General features: G+C 37.6%; 1 protein-coding gene across 1 annotated transcript in view; it reads right to left on the bottom strand.

The window, feature by feature from the left end:
* Positions 1 to 18,422, bottom strand: part of LOC107037277 (potassium voltage-gated channel protein Shal) — a 125,622-nt gene that overhangs the window by 69,921 nt on the left and 37,279 nt on the right. Inside the window, exon 2 of the mRNA XM_015255746.1 lies at positions 5,567 to 5,729. Within this exon, the coding sequence (XP_015111232.1) occupies positions 5,567 to 5,729 (163 nt within the window). The remainder of the gene's footprint in view (positions 1 to 5,566; positions 5,730 to 18,422) is intronic.

Below are 18,422 nucleotides of genomic sequence, written 5' to 3'. Positions count from 1 at the left end.
ATATACAAACAAAGGAGTCAAGTTTTTCAGATTAAAAAATCACGAGTGCGAAGCACGAGTGATTTTTCCTGAAAAACTTGATGAGTTGCAGCGAACCTATCGGGAAATTCCTAATAAGTTTAAAGCTCTTGTGGTATTACATACAAATATTCTTCGCCTTTCAAAATTATCGCTCAAGCTTCCCTACAAAGAAACAAGTGTGATAAGTTTTCCAACAAAAATGGGATCAGACAAACTGAGCTAAATATCGACCCGGTCGTGTCAATTAAAATTGCTCAAAAAACCAAGCGACCCTAAAACAAAAAGGCCTTTTTCATGTTGCAGCAGCAACAAATGCATTCAATAAAATTTCACGGAACTCGCAGGAATATTGCACGATCATTTTTCTCAAGGGTGTAAATTCCGCCTCGTTCATAGCGCTGGTTTATGAATTTTTCTCCAATTTTTTCTCCGGACAGCGTTTACGAAAATGACTCAAGAATTAATGAGAAAGAACTCGGAATAACTTTTTTCATTAACACATAATCATCTAGGGACTTCAAGACGAAAAGTCAGACGCTCTTTCGTAACTTTTAGATGAATTCACTCATTAAATGAAAAGTGAAATTTATTTCGACTCGATATAAGCGGATGGAAAATGAGTTGAATAAATTGAAGAACTTTTTTTTTATTACAATGGAAATAACTTCATGTGTAATTTTGTCGAATTTACGAATCTTTTTCCATTCAATCTTTGTTGCTGCCAAAATACTAAAGTTCCCGTCGTTCGCTTGCCCCGAAATTTAATATAAATGCTTCTCGGGGGGGCGTTATCGATGAAATAGCCCCAGTAACAGCGCCTCTGTGGCCTTTTGGCCCCGAACTCACCACCCAATCTCTTGATATTTAACCGCTATTCACCAACTACACTACTGATTTCCACTCGAACCCTCCGGAGTACCTAAATGTCTGATAACTCGCGTTAAAACGACGTGGGAGCGAGTCGAGCGTGAATTACTGGACGTGTCGGCTGAACGTAATTCAACGTGGGTCGACGTGCAGCATCGCGTATGCTCACCAATGATACCATCTTGCGGGTTCTGGGGTGTGGGATCAAGTGCATTCGATTTTCTGCGGTTCTAGAGGGAATTGCATCTGTTAGATTGAATTAAATTTGGTGGATGACTTTAAATCCCACACGGAGAAAAATTTTTGATAAAAATTATCCTACCGTTCTATAAAAGTGTATCATGAGTCATCGTTTTCTCATTTCCATCTCATAAGGAAAATTATACTAATTGATATTATTCTAGATTTAGTTCAATACTACAATTTTATTGGGAGTATTAGTGATATACTCAAAACAAACGATCATTTTCAAGAATGATACGGTGGTCGAGTGGATAGGGTACAGAACTACTACGTGGAGGGTGCCGAGTTCAAGTCCCGCTCTGGGTGATTTTTTTTCTTTTTTTTTCTCGACCCGCCTATTCTGAGACCACTATTTATTTATTTACTATTCATTTTAGGCCCAATTTAATCATTCCGTTAGCAATTCATTAATTTGTAGCAAAGTCTATGCCAGGTAAGGGTGAAACCAGGCCGCCTGTCACGGCCCTTATCAGGTTTAGAAATCAGGTCCTGATCATGCTTTGCGTTACATTTCTCATCAGGCCCTGATGTGGTAACCGTAACCGGGCCGGATCTTTTCTACGGCACAGCGGACCAGGGCCTGACCAGCCAAGTACTAAAATTTCTACTCGGGTACCCGTATTTCTCAGGATTAGCTGAGAAAAAAATTATTTTCTTTATTTATTATGCAAATATTTCGTAACAACAAGTAATTTCAACGGAAATTTTCAATTTTGTCTCGTAGAAACATCATTTTAAAAAATCTCCAAAGTATTGTCCCGCGATGTCTCGTGAAATGTCTCGCGGCATCACTAGGCCTCCCCTTAAATCGCATTCAATGTCACTCGCTTGGAAATTACTACTCAGTTGAGTCCATGAAATTTCAATTTTTTTCCAACAGTGTACATGAACTCCAGCTGAACTTTATCATTTTCCTTTTTTGAACGGTACACCTTAATTGGGTTTATACTAATAACACGAAGAAAGTAGTGAAATGTGGATTTTAGTCAGACTGCGAATATCCACTTTACATACATTTTACTTTTATTTTCCATTCTCAGTCGTTTCACAAGGCATTCCCCCCTGCACTTCAATTCTACACAGGTGCCTCTCCCCCATTACCTCTGATCTCGTCTAGCATTCGAGTTAAACATGGGGAGAAACCCGTCTCTCGCACGCAGTATTTTTTTCCATCCACTTAGCAAGCTCAAACTTTTTACTGACATGAAACTCCATCCTTTCGCTGAGCGCTGTTCGGCATTGAGTTTCGGGGAAACTCGTTGCTGGGATTATATCTGAGCCGGAGAATGTCGGCGGATGATTTTGCCATTGGGTCAGTTGGATTAGTCTAGCGATTCGCAAAAGTTATGTAGTTTGGTTTTAATCAAAAGTTTCGGATGAAAAAAATTAATGTCCTTCGGGTTGTTATCCGGAAAAATTGCAATCTCCTTTCCTCTAGTGAGGTCAATTGGAAACCTTTTTCTGATTGAGATGACATTTACGTTTACATTTTGGATTCAATGCGAACTGTCTATCAATTGAATTGAAAATTTTGCTGTGAATTTTTTTTACTCATTTTGAGAGAATTCTACACAGAAAACAAGTGGAAAATTGCTTTCGTGAATGATTCATTGAATTCAACATTGCTCCCCCGTTAAAATTGAGTCTCAAGGCTCAGTGAAAACTTTTCAATTCCACCAACGTATCTCCTTAAAAAATATTACAGGCGGTTGTATCTACGATACAGCTGCAATTGTACGTGGATACCTCCATGGTCTTTCCTTCTTTCCCGAATTTCCTAAAAACTCCTTGCATTCCCGCGAATTTTCTGGAAACTCTTTGAATTCTCTCGAATTTTCTTGAAACTCCTTGAATTCGCTCGAAATTTCTAGGAACTCCTTAAATTTTTTCGATATTTCAAGAAACTTCTCAAATTACCTCAAAATGCCTAGAATTTTCTAGAATTCCGATAGATGAGGCTGCACTCGCCCGGTGGCTTGGCGCAGTGGGTAAGTTCGTTCCCTCACATGCGAAAGGTTCTGAGTTCAAATCCTGGCCGCGTAGAATGGTGCGATCTAACCACTTAAAGTCTTGATCGTCATCGTAACATACCCTAACCGGGTCGAAGCGATGTAAAATAACGATAAAAAAAAAAGATGACGCTGCACATAAGGACCGTTTCTCAAAATGACTCCCCATATTGAAACCATAGACGTATCTACGTCAATAGCATGTGCACTGCGAGCGATGAAAACATGGCTTACCGCCCTTGTTACTCAATAGACTATTTTGTGTGTTGGTTCACGAAACTAGAAACTTTCTGTGTATCCTTTGTCTCAACATGGCATATCAAGTTCAAAATCTCTTAAGTAAATTACGTATTTTGATCCTCGAAAAGAGCATGCTAAAGATAAAGCCAAAGAAAATTCCCGGGTATGGGAAAGGGTTCAGTAGAATGGATAGTTTATCCATTATCGTCTATTCTTACCCAATGCATCTAACTTGGGGCATGTATCGGGCATATACATCACGAACGCGGTTGCTCTAAGCACCAGGTTCCTTTGAAACGACTCGAATTGGAAACTTGTGGGTGAGTGAGGTCGGTGTTTTACACCCCAACAACAATATCCTACCATCTGTTATCAAGACAGACGACTGGTTGCTCTGATCACAGCAGAGATTTTCAAAAAGCTTGGGTATAAATTATGAATACATTGTGGAGACTAAAGGTATCGTAGAGTAAAATTTACATCGACGTCAATAAATTACTTGCTTCGAGCGTAATTTCTAAGCAGAGTTCATGACAAAAGGAAACTGAAAATTCAGCACAGATGATTGGAACAAGATTTAGCATAAAATTTTAGATTATGGGGATAAAAAATAAACAAACACTTTGGAGTACTTTCAACACTTTAAGAATTATTATTAAAATCTCAGTTTGACTCTATACAGTCAAGAGGTACTTCACAGTATGAAAACTTACTACAGACTAAGATGGTTGCTAGTGAGGCCGAGGGTTAATATAAACTCTGGAGGGCAATATAATTTCCACCACCTGAAGTAACATTCGGTTTTTCCTTCTTGACCCTTCCTGGTCACCAGATGTATTTATTATTTATTATTCATATTTCTTTCCTACTACCATTACGGTTTTATAGGTTCCCGATTCGTCTGCCTTGCCTCTCCCACTTCTCTCTTCTGATTATTTCTGCGTTACCATGGGCCGTCTTACTCTTAATTGTACCCCATTCGGGCTAGGACTGCAAGGGAAACCATGGAAAACCCCAGTCGTACAGCCGGCCGATAATGCAGGGATCCCACTGTGTCCATTGGTCACACTGACTCAATGGGCACAGTGGTTCTCTACATTCGTGCCTAGCGACTGTAGTCCCACGCGGTTAGGTGTGCCTAAGCGGACACCCATCCAAGTACTGGGCAGTCTGAACGCTGCTTAACTTGGATGACCGCCGGAGCCACACACTCCCCGCGTGACCACTACAGCCACTGGTCACCAGATGTATTTATGGGGAAAAACGCACATTTTGGAAGACCCGTACAGTGAAAGTCCCGCGATAACTTTCCCCCCTTTTTACACTATGAGGGAAGACTCCATAGCAACAAAGCAATAAATCTTTCCTAAATCCAGAAACATAAAACTTAAAAAGAGTGAATTTTGTACCCATGGAAAACCCTGAAATCCAACATAAAATATAAGTACTTTTTTCAAAATTTATAATTTTTCCCACAATGAAGGTTTCTTGATGTTTTCCTCGGAACCTTTTCTTTAGGAAGATATTTTTCCAGAAAACTGTTGGTGCATTATTACAACCGAAATCTTATGGCAATAGTAATAACGAAATATCTCTAAGAATACTAGTACCATCAGATTTGCCGAATTTATGATAAAAGAATATTGAAACATTAAAGATCTCGATGGAGATCAAAAGTAAGAAATTATAGAGAAGTAAATTTTCTTTTTAATCGTTATTTTACATCGCTTCGAGCTGGTTAGGGTATGCTGCGATGATGATCAAGACCTTAAAATGGTTAGATTTCACCATTCTACCCAGCCGGGTTTTGAACTCGGAACCTATTCGGAATTATGAAATTTTATGAAATTTTATGCAAAGGTTTATCACATGTGAACCCCTTTCTTTCGATTTTCATCAGAGAAGTAATAAATCGCTCCATCAACACTTTTATGACAATAATCTGATGAATATCTGCAAAACTAGTAAGTTTACTGGAAAATGTCAAAGAATATCTCTTATAGTCCACGAATTCCCTGGTGAAATTTCCCCTTAAACCTAGGTCCAAGACGTTGAGAAGACTTATCGCGTTGAGTTGATGTCGACAAAATAATTGCTTTCCAATTCAATTATTGTCATAATATTACCTATGAAGATGATAGGAGGAGGAAATTCAGGAGCCGTTAATTATCAATTAGTGTACTCACCCTCTGCGCCTTTCTCTTGTCTGCCCGTTGATTCTGATGATAAATACGACTGAAGTTACTGACAATGACAGGCACAGGCAGGGCTATCACGAGTACTCCGCTCAACGAGCAAACTCCACCCACCACTTTTCCAGCGATGGTTTCTGGTACCATGTCACCGTATCTGGAACAAAATGCATGAGTAAACTTGTTTATTCAACTCCAATTATTATCATTTTTTCAATCTGTTTTGGAGCAAAACGGAATATTCATTCTATATAATTTCACATAGAATTCACAGGGGATATCACAGATTAATACACAAAGATTAAATTAACGTCTTCATTTATTATTTAATAATATCGGCCGATCAAGAGTGCATTTCTCTCTTTGTTTGTTGATAAACTGAACTTGATCATTATAAACCACTAGCGGACTGCAGTCCCATGTTAATCAACTTAAAATCTCGAGGAGGGTAGAATAAGCAGTCTCTCAGGATGAATCAACGCGTAATAAAAAGTCGATAATAAAGACCAATAAATTGGTGATAACCTCAACAACTAGACGCTGTTCTGATGTCCAAATCAACCAGAAGTTGATGGAATTTATGCGCAGTCAAGCTAGTGAGGGGATAGTAGATATTGTTTCTATAGAAAAGTATTTGAGTTTCTATAACATAGTATATTGTGTTACAATATACTATAGTACAGTAAACACAGCAGTTACAGTATTCTATAGTATATACTATAGTAATTTCGGAGAAGATCCGAGTGGAACAGTCCTTGCAGTTTCGTATTGCAGTGGTGGAACGTGATAAATCGACTTATCTTAATCCATTCATTATGAGATTATCTTGAGAATGAATGGTTTTGAGATACAGTGGCTAAAAACCACTCTCCTAAAACATGTTCTCAGCTACGAGAAAGTTGTTTTTTACAGTTTCTAGCGCATTATATTTGCACTGATATTTTAAGGAATTTCGTTATTGGCAATTCGGAATTTTATGGAAAAATGAATGGAAACTGAAAATTTCAGTACAATTATTCCAGAAAAATTAATGATTAATGAAAAGGAAAATTTCATTCAATAAATTCATCAATAAAGAAATTCAAGTAAGTTCAAGAATTCTCATCTTTCTGATGTTCAAAAGCTACCGAAATACCGTTAAATTTTCTGTGAAATCTGAAATTTTATAATTTCTTCCTTTGAATAAGAAATTATAAAAAATCGTCTTTTCAATAGACCTGGACTGGAAACTTGCGGATCCTTGGGGCCTTTAGGGTCAAAAGGGCTACAAGGGTCTCAGGGTACACAAGGATTACAAGGGTCAACACGTATGAAAAAATCGTATAGAAATTTTCTATACGGATTGCGTGTAGAATTTCTATTGGAATTTCGTATATGATATTCGGAAATTTCTATACGAATATTTTTTATACAAATGATTTCTATACGATTTTTATAAGTTTGATTTTATACGACCCACTGCCACATGTATAGAGACATTTCGTATGGCACCTTGAATTTGCAGAGCGTGCATCGAAAATTGCAATTGGAAACTTGTAACCGTGTAGCCATTTCTCCACTCGTTTCCGTAGAATTTGATGTCACAGCTGCTCCTGCGCTGTCAACCTGATTAAATAAATTCAACCACAAGGATAGAGACCGAAAAGAAGAGAGACGCCCCGGTGGCATGACTCTCAACCGTACGGAAGTACACAATGTGTGAGTAACGACAGAACCGTGTGCGATACAGTCACTTTATTCTATCTTCCACCACCATATTCGCCACTGGGATATAGCACTTCCGCTAACAGGAAAACAGTGGATGATAATTTTTTTTACGACTCCCTGGTTACTTTCAAAGCACCACTGTCTCCGAGTGCTTTTATTGCAGAGCTGAGTATTTTATTCTAAGATTTTTGTTTTATTTTCTGTGGATTTACTCTCACAGAAAAAAAGTTTTCTTATGAAACTCCTGACAAACGTGTATAAAATTCCTGGAACTGAGTGAAAAGAGAATTGCTCCATTTCCTTTACGGAGGATGACCGTCCTTTTCCATTATTTCGCTAATATCTCTGATAGGGGAGGGTGGGGCAAAACGGCCCCCCTTCAATTGTCAATAACTTGTGAATGACATTGTGAAAATTCCCAGTTTCAACTTCATTTTGAAGATAATTTTTCATTCTTCAAAACGAGCTCTAACTCATCCCAATCGGATTATTGAATCGGAAAATATTGACGATTGAAGGGGGGCCGTTTTGCCCCATCCTCCCCTACAATGAAGTTTGCAATTTTCCTATGCATATGTTAACAGATATTTGTTCATAGAATAAAGCCGATGAAGGTCGATTTTTGTATATAACTTATTCTTTTAGAATTCTTCTTATGGGAATTTTTGGGAATTTTCCAAGTTTTATTTTGTGATTTTATTGAGGAAGAAATAAAATTAAAAAAATTTGAAAAAAATTTGATTGCATTTGATATGATAAAATGGAAAATGATATTAAATCATGATATTAAATTTAAAAAATATAATAAAAAATATAATAAAAAAGTTACAGACCATGGTTATGATTGGAATCTCATCGGAACCCCTATTCCACCCAAATTATTCTCAATTTCTTCAAGCTTTAAGTTGTGGAGAAACCGCCCGAGAACTGCTACAATCAATCAAAAAAAATCTCATTCTGCTGCAGTCGCAATTTGTCGCTCCACTCAGCTTAGAATAGATTTTTACTCAATCTCACCTTCTGCCCAAAACTCAATAGTCTAACTAACCGCTGCCGAATGATAGAAGGAGCAGCAAAAAATGGTCCCTTCCCTTTTCTACGTTTCACGAAAATTATTATATTAATAACCATCAGACAAATAGAGTCTAGCCAGTGCGTGACTACAATTCTGGAGAGTTCTGTGTCAATCCAGAGGAATATTTTTATCCCTCACATTGGATGTTCGAAGAGAAAAAGAGCAGAAGGAGAGTGAGGTGACAGAGTAGAGAATAAACGGAAACGTGACTCGATTTTTTTCCGTGATGGCTGGAGAGGTCTCACAGAATGAAAAAAAAGTTGGCATGACGCGATTCTTATCAAGTTGATAGAATTCCCAGTGCGTAATGAATCATGAGGAACATTTGTTTTCGAGAGAGCAATGGAAGAGAGGTCGGATGCTGCTGACGTGAAAATGGAGCACCGGGTCAATTATAAAAAGATTGTGGCATCCAGCGGATTCCAATCGGATAATAAAATTCCTATCCCTCAAATTGATTAATCGAACATTCCTGGTTCGTTGCTCTCTTATTTTTACGGGAGAGGAAGGCTTCTTCGTAGGTTGAGATGGAAAGGGGTTCAAGTAGGTCAGAAGTTTTGGGGTAAAATTAAATTATTCTGGGGTGAGTGGAGGGACATCAATTAATGATAATTAAAAGACATACCGAGAAATCTGTCGGATAATCGAATTGGTGGGAGCAGTAGATTATGGAGGGATTTCAATACCAGATTATTTGAGGAAAAGTTTGAGTAGGTGAGAGGGAAATTTGCATGAGGTTTCCAGGAAATTGCGGATTTAATTATTAGAGTTTTTCATTCTGGGGAATGGCACTGATGTTTGAAATTCTTGTAATGCCGCTGCATAAAGTGATGTTCTGATTGGAATTTTGAATTCACAGTTATTGTTTGAGTTGTGGATTGAAGGTCCCTCGCAATTGAAATTTTAGAACTTATTCTTATGACATAACGAGCAGAATAGTTTCTGCATTTAAAGGGTCTTGGCAGTTGGGCAATGAGAAGGTGGGCGCGCGGGTGAGTGGAGGGTGAAATAGTTAAGTTGGTGAAGTTATTTTTGAGAGACAAATACCAAACATGGCGTATGTTGGATAATACAGACAGACGTCGCGCAAATTATTTTTATGGTTAATTTACCCGGAAGAAAAATATAGCTGAATAGAAAATATACTTGAATCGAGTATATTTTATACTCAATTTTGGGATGGGTCTCTCAATTCGAAGACCGGGTTGTACCAAGCTCTCTGAAATGTAATAGAAGAGTCAGTCACAAGTGTCAAAATATAAGGATCAAAAAGTGGAGGTTAAAAAATGAGGGTCAACATATTAGGGTTAGAATATAAAAGTAAAACAAACAGTTGACCGCTCCTATATTGCAGAAGGCATGTGACAGTTACTTTATGTGTTATTTGTATTTTAATTTTTTATTTCTACCAATTCCAGTGATAGTAAGCTTCCGAATGGATCAATAGCAATTCCCTTTTTCAATTTACAGGAGAAACTATTTTCTCCCGTCACATTCCTATCCCAATTTTTCCTCAAGTTATTGTGCGAACAAAGAATTTGGGGAACGCCAAAAAGTCAAACAGCACGAGAGTCACACGGCGATGGTCAAACTTCACAAGAGTCAAACGTCATAAGAGTCACAAGAGTGTGGTCGAATTTCACAAGTGTCAAACGTCACGAGGGTGCCACGGGGATGGTCAAATTTCACGGGATGGAAACGGCACGTGGATCACAAAGAGACGATCAAATTCCACGAGAGTGACCCGACACAAGGGTCACAAGAAGATTTCAAATTTCACGAGGGTCAAACAGCAAGAAGGTCGCGAAGAGACGGTCAAATTTCACGAGAGTCAACCGACATAAGAGTCATACGGGGATGGTCAAATTTCACGAGTCACAAGGGGTCAAATTTCACCGGAGTGAAATGCCACGAGATTGACTAGGGGTTGGTTAGATTTCACGAGTACCAAACCTCCCAAGGGTCACGAGGGGATCGGCAAATGTTCAAGAGGATCAAACCTCACGAGAGTCACAAAGGAATAATGAAATGTTATGACGTTTGAATGTTCCAATGGTCATTTTCCGCGAAGGTCCAACGTCAAAGGAGCGAGGAGCAAAGGATCACAAGAGTCACAAGGAAATACGATGCTTTAACGATCTTTGAGAATCACATGGAACAATCTCCGACTCTTTATAGGAAGGATAATGGTGTTCATTATTCAAGGTAATTGAATTTTTCACGGAATTATTTCGGGCCCTGGAAAGTTCAAAAATTGGCGATCTCCCTGTGACTTTCGTACTGTTTGACTCGTAAAATTTGATCGTCCCCTTGTGACCCTCCCAGTTTGACCCTTGTGAAAATTGAGCTTCCGAATGGATCCGTTTCTCGGGCCTGTGAAAGGCATATGCATATGCCTGCCACAGGCACGAGAAACGGACCCATTCGGAAGCTTACTACCAATGGAATTGGTAGAAATGAAAAGAAGAAAGACTAATAACGCAAAAAGAAACGGTCGCATGCCTTCTATCGAATAGGCTCAAACCCCTGCTTGTTTTCCCCTAAATCAGATTCAGTGTCACTGTCCTGAAAATTGGTAGTCAACAGTCCATGAAATTCAATTTTTTTTCTAACAATGTACACATAAAACTCCCATCGAAGAATATTCTCTCTTTCTTAACAGAGACGAATCCCGCATTGAGAAGCAAAAAACAGATCCCTTTGTTTCTGCAACGTAATAGAATGTCATAATAGGTAGTAACAGTCTGCTCACGGCAGACTACAGTTCCATTCCTGTATTGTTCTTCGCCATAATCCTCTCGCTTTTCAGGGACAAACATTTCAGCCGAAAGATGGGATTAAACCAGGCACAGAACGGCTCGGTTGAAGCGTGAAATTAACAAGATTGCCCATCCGGTGACCCAGTATCACGTTCAGAATTGCCACGTGAAAAAAAGCCGCATCAAACTGGCGGAGGGAGTAGGGGAGGAGAAATAGCAGTTACGCGCGCGACACGTACGTGAGAGGATTCTCCAACTCAGGACGGAAAACTTCCTTGCACCCAGGGATGCAGTTGATACTTTTGAAATTTCATGAAGAAGCCATCGATCCAGAAGCCGCCGGGCGAATTCCCGGGACACGTTCGCAGCCTAAAAAATTTCATTTTCACGAACCGTGAGTCTCTCGGATGCTTTGATCCAGTGATGAATAGAGAGATCGCTTTAACCAGATCATGGACGGCAGTCGAGGAAACTATAAGGGTACGGGGAGACAATATTTTCGCTGAGAAAATCGTAGAGCCTTTGATCTTGTGATGGTGGAGGAACATTCAATGGGTAGTAATGAAATCTTGGAACATTTTTCAGAATTAAATTCAAGAGGAAAGGCGAATATGAGAAACAAGTGAAGCTTGAAATACAACTTCTTATGATTTTTTTGGTCAAATGTTTCAATTGGTGAGGAAACTCGCAGTTAAAAACTTTTCAATCTAGTTCTCTCCATTGAAAAAGGATTAATTAATCTCATCAGACTTTCCACGAAAATAGAAGGTGCAACAATGAAATTTTCGAACGTGAATATTGATTTTCTGATGAACTATTCACCGTTACTAATTTATTCCAAAGTAGAAACTCCATTTGACGTATTTCTGTCTTTCCTTGATAAATCCTTCATTAAGCTTCTCCCCCGAAAAAAGATGGAAAAACATTACGACAATGTTGAATAACTGGATCATGGCTTGCAAAAACGAATCGTGTTACAGAAAACTGTCATCCATTTAGGGAAATGGGAGAAGTCGCCTTGACTCCAGGGTTTATTGTTGATAAATATGTCAGAATGTCACATTTATCGTTTTGATGAGCCTCGTTGAACTGCTTTCCCGAGAAGATGTTTGCAGAATAATCGAATATGCAGAAACGCTTGAAAAAAATTTTCAACAATTTTGGAAATAAATCATTCATGTTACAAATTATTTTTCCCATCAAATTTCAGTCACTTGATAAAAAAATTGTCACTTGATAAAACTTACCGAAAAGTGAACAACTGTACATCACGTGACTGTTACTATAATTTCAAGAAATTTCCAACAGTTTATTGGCGATTTTTCTATTAAAAAATGACAGCAGAATTGATGGAAGCGTTTTAGGGCGGATTTAATGCAAGCCGGATTGATCACGAAGCTGTACGGGCATCAGAATGGCACTCGCGTAATCACGGCTGTGCCCGCGATACCTCGAATTAGTGTGTCACGAATGGCAAATTCCCGAGTGAGTACATTCGTGGATTGGTTCTGTGTTGACGTGTATAGTGTCCTTGTCGTCGGTGCGCGCCCGACTTAATTCAATAACGGATGCTCGAGAGGGTCGTCAGGAGTGCCGGAGAGCTTGGCGGAGAGAGAGAGGAGATAGGGACGAGTGGAATGATAGAACTGGGTTCCGATTATGATTGGTTCCCTCATCGAAGCGGATATCCGTCCAGAATTGTTGCAGGGACTCAGAATTTTCATCCTGTTTGAGCAGTTGAGGGTTATGACGTCCATTAGCTCCAGCGAATCACGAAGCATTAGGGGAGGAATGACGGGCATATGAATGAGGATCAAAAGTTTTCAGTTTGAAACTTCCAAAACATTTGATTGGAAAACTAAGGAGAATCCTTTTCATGAGAAAATCCACTTATTTTTTGGAAATTTATATATAGTGATAGTTCCACTGAAATTTAAATGCATTACTCAAAATTGATACATTCAGTTCAATTTAGTACACTGTTAGAAATTTCTTGAAATTTCATGGAAAATATGATAGTAATTATCGTGAGAATGACATTGAATCTGATTTAGGGGGAAAATGGTTGTGAAATTTCAAGTTTTAGGTAGAATTCAAGGAAAATCATAAGTTTTCAGTGGGAGTGAGCTGAAAATTTCATAACTTGATTGAATTTTTAACGGAACATGACTATTCAGAAACAGAATAACGTGATTTTTCAATTTTTCCCAGAATTTTACTGATTTTACTGAATTTTCACGAAATAATTAGACTGGTACATCAAGTACTCTAATCATTTTAGATCAATCGAAGATTCTAGAAAATCAATGGAATATTTGATTTGTTAATGTCAAGATTTCCCGAAATTTCAATGAAAATTAAACATGATAAAATTCCAACGAAAATTTTTAAGTCTAACAAACCGGTAAAACGGTTTAAGTGGACCTAGCCCTTTTAGCTGAGTTTTCGAGAAATATCTCCGAATTTATGGAAGATATGGAAAATAACAAAAAATGCAATGAAACTTTTTGACATTCAAAGTTGACTATCTTCGAGACTAACCATCCAATTTGGCTCATTTTCAATATGAACCATTGCAAGGATAACGGGAAACTTCATGCCAAATTTCAAGTTCACATCTCAATTCTTTCAAAAGTTAGAGAACGAACGCGGCTTCCGAGCGCTGAAAAAATTGCAATATTTAAAAATGACGAGCATTCCCTATAAATAATTTATAAACAACCGATTATCCACCATAAAAATCATTTGTTCGAAATCAAAACAAATTTATTCATATTCAGAATTTTACCAGAAATGGATTCCATGCCCAAGAAGATAAGGTTTCCGAAAGTTAAAAAAATTTCAATTATTTATTTATAAACAATAAATGTTGAAAAAAATAATAATTTTGTACAAAATGTAATTTGAATACCACTCACAATATTCATTTTTTTCAAATTTTTCTCATGCAATGTACCAAACTGCACAAGATACTTGTATGTCCTTAAATTATTCCATGAAAATCAATAGAAATCCGCAAAATTCAGAATTCACGGAAATATAAACAAATATTTTCAAATCCCTGAAAATTCAGTATACTTTGATACAAAATTTTTATGTTATCATCGAAAACTCAATTAAACTCGGGAATTCTTTTCTCCCTGCTGCCCAAAAATTTGGCATTCCAATGAATTTCCTGTGGAATTTTGCAATTTTAGTCCCCTTAATGGAATGAAATGTCGCTCTCCTGAAAATTACTACTGAACTATCCATGAATTTAAATTTTTTCCTAACAGTTTATACGAGAATGAAGAGAAAAAAGAATTACGCTGGAATAAATCTTCTCTCATTGCCATTCCTTCCACGCATTTTCTGAGTTATTAATTGCTGCACCTCCTCGTTTAACATCAGATTTAATGTACGCGTTGAATTTCTCCACTCTCCACAAAATACGTGAAGCAACCCTCCGCTTTCCCCTCGTCCTTCTTCAAACGTGCACCGCAGAATGTAGAAAAAAAACACTTCAGTGCCTCATTTAGAAGCTTGAAGAAGAGGTGTCGGCATGTGAGTCGGTTAAAAAGGTCAAAAATGTCTTGAGGCCCGGTGACTCTTCATCATCTTCATAGCGCGCATTGGATTCTCCGTCGGATGCCACCGTGTTGTGCGAGACGCTCCAGTTAATAATATCATTGAGAACGTGCCAGATGGATGATGATGTATAGCGAGATGAAGAGAAGGCCTCAGAGTCTGTGAGTCCCTTTGTCCGACGCAACGTGACGATAACGGAAGTAACGCACAGACCAATGGAACCACTGTTGCTGTATCGCAAGGCCAACTTCCGTCAGTTGTGAAGGTTTTTCTTATTATTGATGCTATCTCACTTCTCCTCATCTGAATACAACGAAGAATAAATTCTATTCGGGAATTCAAGCGTTCTGTTAGGCAAATTCTTCAATTTCAGGCATGCGATTCTTCTACTAAAAATTAGGGAGGGAAATTGATGAGAACAGATTATTTAGCGAATATGTCTGGTATGTGGGCATCTTTTTAATTGCCATTTACCCGAATAAAACGAGGAATAAATTCTATTCGGGAACCCAAGAGTTGTTTCAGGCAATTCTTCAAATTTAGCCATTCGATTCTTCTCCTAAAATTAGGGGAGGAAATTGATGTGAACAGCTTGTTTGGCGAATATATCTGGAGTAGAGACACCTTTTTAATTGCCATTTACCTGAATAAAATGAGGAATAAATGCTATTCGGGAACCCAAGCGTTTTTTCATGCGATTTTTCAATTTTAGGCATTTGATTCTTCCCCTAAAATTAGGCTGGAATTGATGAGAACAGGTTGTTTAGCGAATATGTCGGGAGTATGAATAATTATAGTCGCTATTTACCTGAATAAAACGATGAATAAATTCTATTTGGAAATCCAAGAGTTTTTTAGGCAGTTGTTCAACCAGAGAAATTCAAATTTCCAAATTAAGACGTTTTAAAGTTTCAACTTGAGACTTTCAGACGATGAAAATTGAGATTTCAAAGTCTCAACTTAAGACTTTTGAAAATGTTATTTTAAAGCCCGGCACCAAACCCTGTTATCCAAATAAACCTCAGGGTAAAATTTATACTCGGGGTCAATTATATATCGTAGGGGTCACAATTTTTCAATATTTGACCCGAAGAATAATTTTTTATTTATCCTGTAGCCCCATTTGAAATAACACTGATTTAACCTTGGGATTAAATTTCTTTTTTTGGTCCTGGGATAAATTTGAGATACTCTCCCGGGTAAAATAATCCATCAAACATCGAAATTTACTTTTTTTCTTATCTGACGTTTTCGTTACCCGGAGCTAGTGCAACCGGACCTTTAAAATCGTAAAATAAAGTATTATTTTATTGCATATATAGTAAAATTTGCCGTATATGTCTAGATAATTGTTACCTAAATTTTCTATCCATGTATTTTTATTCAGTTTTCGTGGAGTAAAGTGGATTCAAGCGCATATGAATGAACGATCGGAATTTATAAAAAGCATATATCCCTCCGCTGAGTATTGTCTAGAGTAAAAACTGCACCAGGACATGACTGGAATTGTAACTGCAATCATCCTTAAAACGGAAGAGTTCTCTTGGATGAGCGCGTTGGGTAGAGAGTTAAATGAAGCAAATAGAAAAGAATTGAAAAATATGAGATATAAAATAAAACGTGGCGACGGACGACTTTCTCGAAGCTTTCTTGGGCTCTCGGCGAGCACGAAGGAAACTGGTCTCTGATGGTTCTCACAGTCAGAACCTTGATCGCACCGTTGAACAATCGTGGAGGTGTTTTCAACTGTAGAGAAGTGAGAAAACTGGAGGTTGAAGGCTGGGAGACTGTGAAAAATAACGGACGAAAAAATGGCAATTCAGAGTTGAGAGCTTCATGACGATTATTAGTGGTCGATTTCACTTGACTGGTTTCCTCTCCTGTTCTCTTTATATTTGTGATTTCTTGGTGTGGAATGAAGGTTTTGTAATAGTCACTATTCGTGATCCTCGATTTTCAGAAAATGTGCGGATTTATGTGGTTGTTTGGGTGAGTTAAATGTTACCACGAATGAAAGTTCAATGCCACTACTTTTTGAGAATAGTCTCGAGTTGATTGATTCGAATTCAGCTCCACTATATTTTTAGAAAATTGTGTCAATGAGCCCCATGTGCCCCAATTTTCGCATTCATTCAACATTATAATTCGTGAAGCTATTATGATTTAAATTCATTTTCGTAGAAAAACACAATTACATGAATAATGATGATTTAATTGAGCTACACTTAAAAATTTTCGTCTAAATTGTCCAAAACAAAATTATTACGTTGACTCTTTGCTTGATTGAAAAAAAAGAAAGCTTTAAGGAGGGATTTCTATACGAGTCATATAGGGAGTAGTCAATTGGTGGTACCCATGGATGTTCTTTTCGGTTGAAAAAATACAATTGAATTATAGCTTTTAACTCCCTTCGCTGAGAACAGCAGTTCGAGGGAGCGGATTTTTTAGATGTTTTGATAGTTCCCTCCATTCTAATTTCGTTCAATCAGAGTACAGTATTCGGAATCATGTGACACCTCCACATCAGTTTTACTTCGACAAATCACGGGGCCACGGGTGAATTATGAAACTGATAATTCCACAGTTGCCTATTAATTGTTTTCCCTTCTTTTGAAGGATATTCCTAGCATTTTGGTGAAAAGTGTCATGTAACCCCGGCACCTTTTTCGGCGTATATCAGAATTGAGGAAATTATGATCCAAGTACCCCTTGGCCTTCAAAATTCATCGTATATTTTTTTGACGCTCTCCTGTAAAGCAGCGAGTGTGTCAAGTTTGCAGATAAATTCCTCGTGCTGCTCACTCGGGATTCTTAGCCTGCAGAACTTGATACTTTCGTCTGTTTACAACGCAGCTTTCAGGAAATATTCAATAATTTTGAAAGTCTCTGGGTTTTGGATTCGATCCTTCTGATTATATACTCATTTGTTTTGCTCATTTTTGTAAATATTATTCGGCTTACCCGCTGCCGTTTGGCATATATGTTCCGTTCGATCATTTTACTCATCTCTTCCATTCGATCCTTCTGATAATTTGACCCTCCTGATTATTTGGCTTGTTCCTCCCACTTGTTTGCTCATCTTTACGGATGGCAAAATTTTTCTCGTTATATTTTTTGTATAGATGATTAAGGGCTACAAAAAGACCATTACAAAAATTTCGCTATCTCCCTTAGAGTCGGAGATATTCCTCGAAAACTCAGATGAGAGCTAAGGCGACTTTAATTGTTTTCTCGCTTCACTAGTTATTTTGCCCCGTAGTTGCTATCGTATAGAAGTACGATATATCGCAATACTAGTCTAGTCATAATAATCAATTAACAGACCTGTAGAGAGAGTCACAGAAAAATCTCTAGTAAAAAACGCGAAAATTCATCGTTTTTATTTTTTTTAATGTGTTGCAGGTGGAATTTTAGAACGTTTTTTTCAAACTATAGGGAATTGAAGCTAGAATTACATCAATTTTTGTCAAAGTGGTAGAAAAGTCTGTACCTATGAGAATTATTTTTTTAAAAAAAGAAGTGTCGATTAAAAATGTAGTTCAGCAATAAAAAATATAATACAAATTTTTCCCTTCAATTGAGAGATGTTTTTCATTTTTGAGAATTTTTTCAGATTTTTAAATAGCTTTTAAGTACACAAAAACAATGAAATTTAAAAAAATGTTTGTTTGATCATGAAAATTCAGGCAATCAATATAATGATCTGAAATTTAGCACAGAATTGTTTTTTTTAGGTGATGAA

Source organism: Diachasma alloeum, unplaced genomic scaffold, assembly GCF_001412515.2.
Source record: "Diachasma alloeum isolate Michigan unplaced genomic scaffold, Dall2.0 Dall_scaffold_00216, whole genome shotgun sequence".
In the NCBI taxonomy this organism is placed as follows: domain Eukaryota; kingdom Metazoa; phylum Arthropoda; class Insecta; order Hymenoptera; family Braconidae; genus Diachasma; species Diachasma alloeum.
Note: the sequence above shows the minus strand (reverse complement) of the source record. Positions and strands in the feature narration are given on the sequence as shown.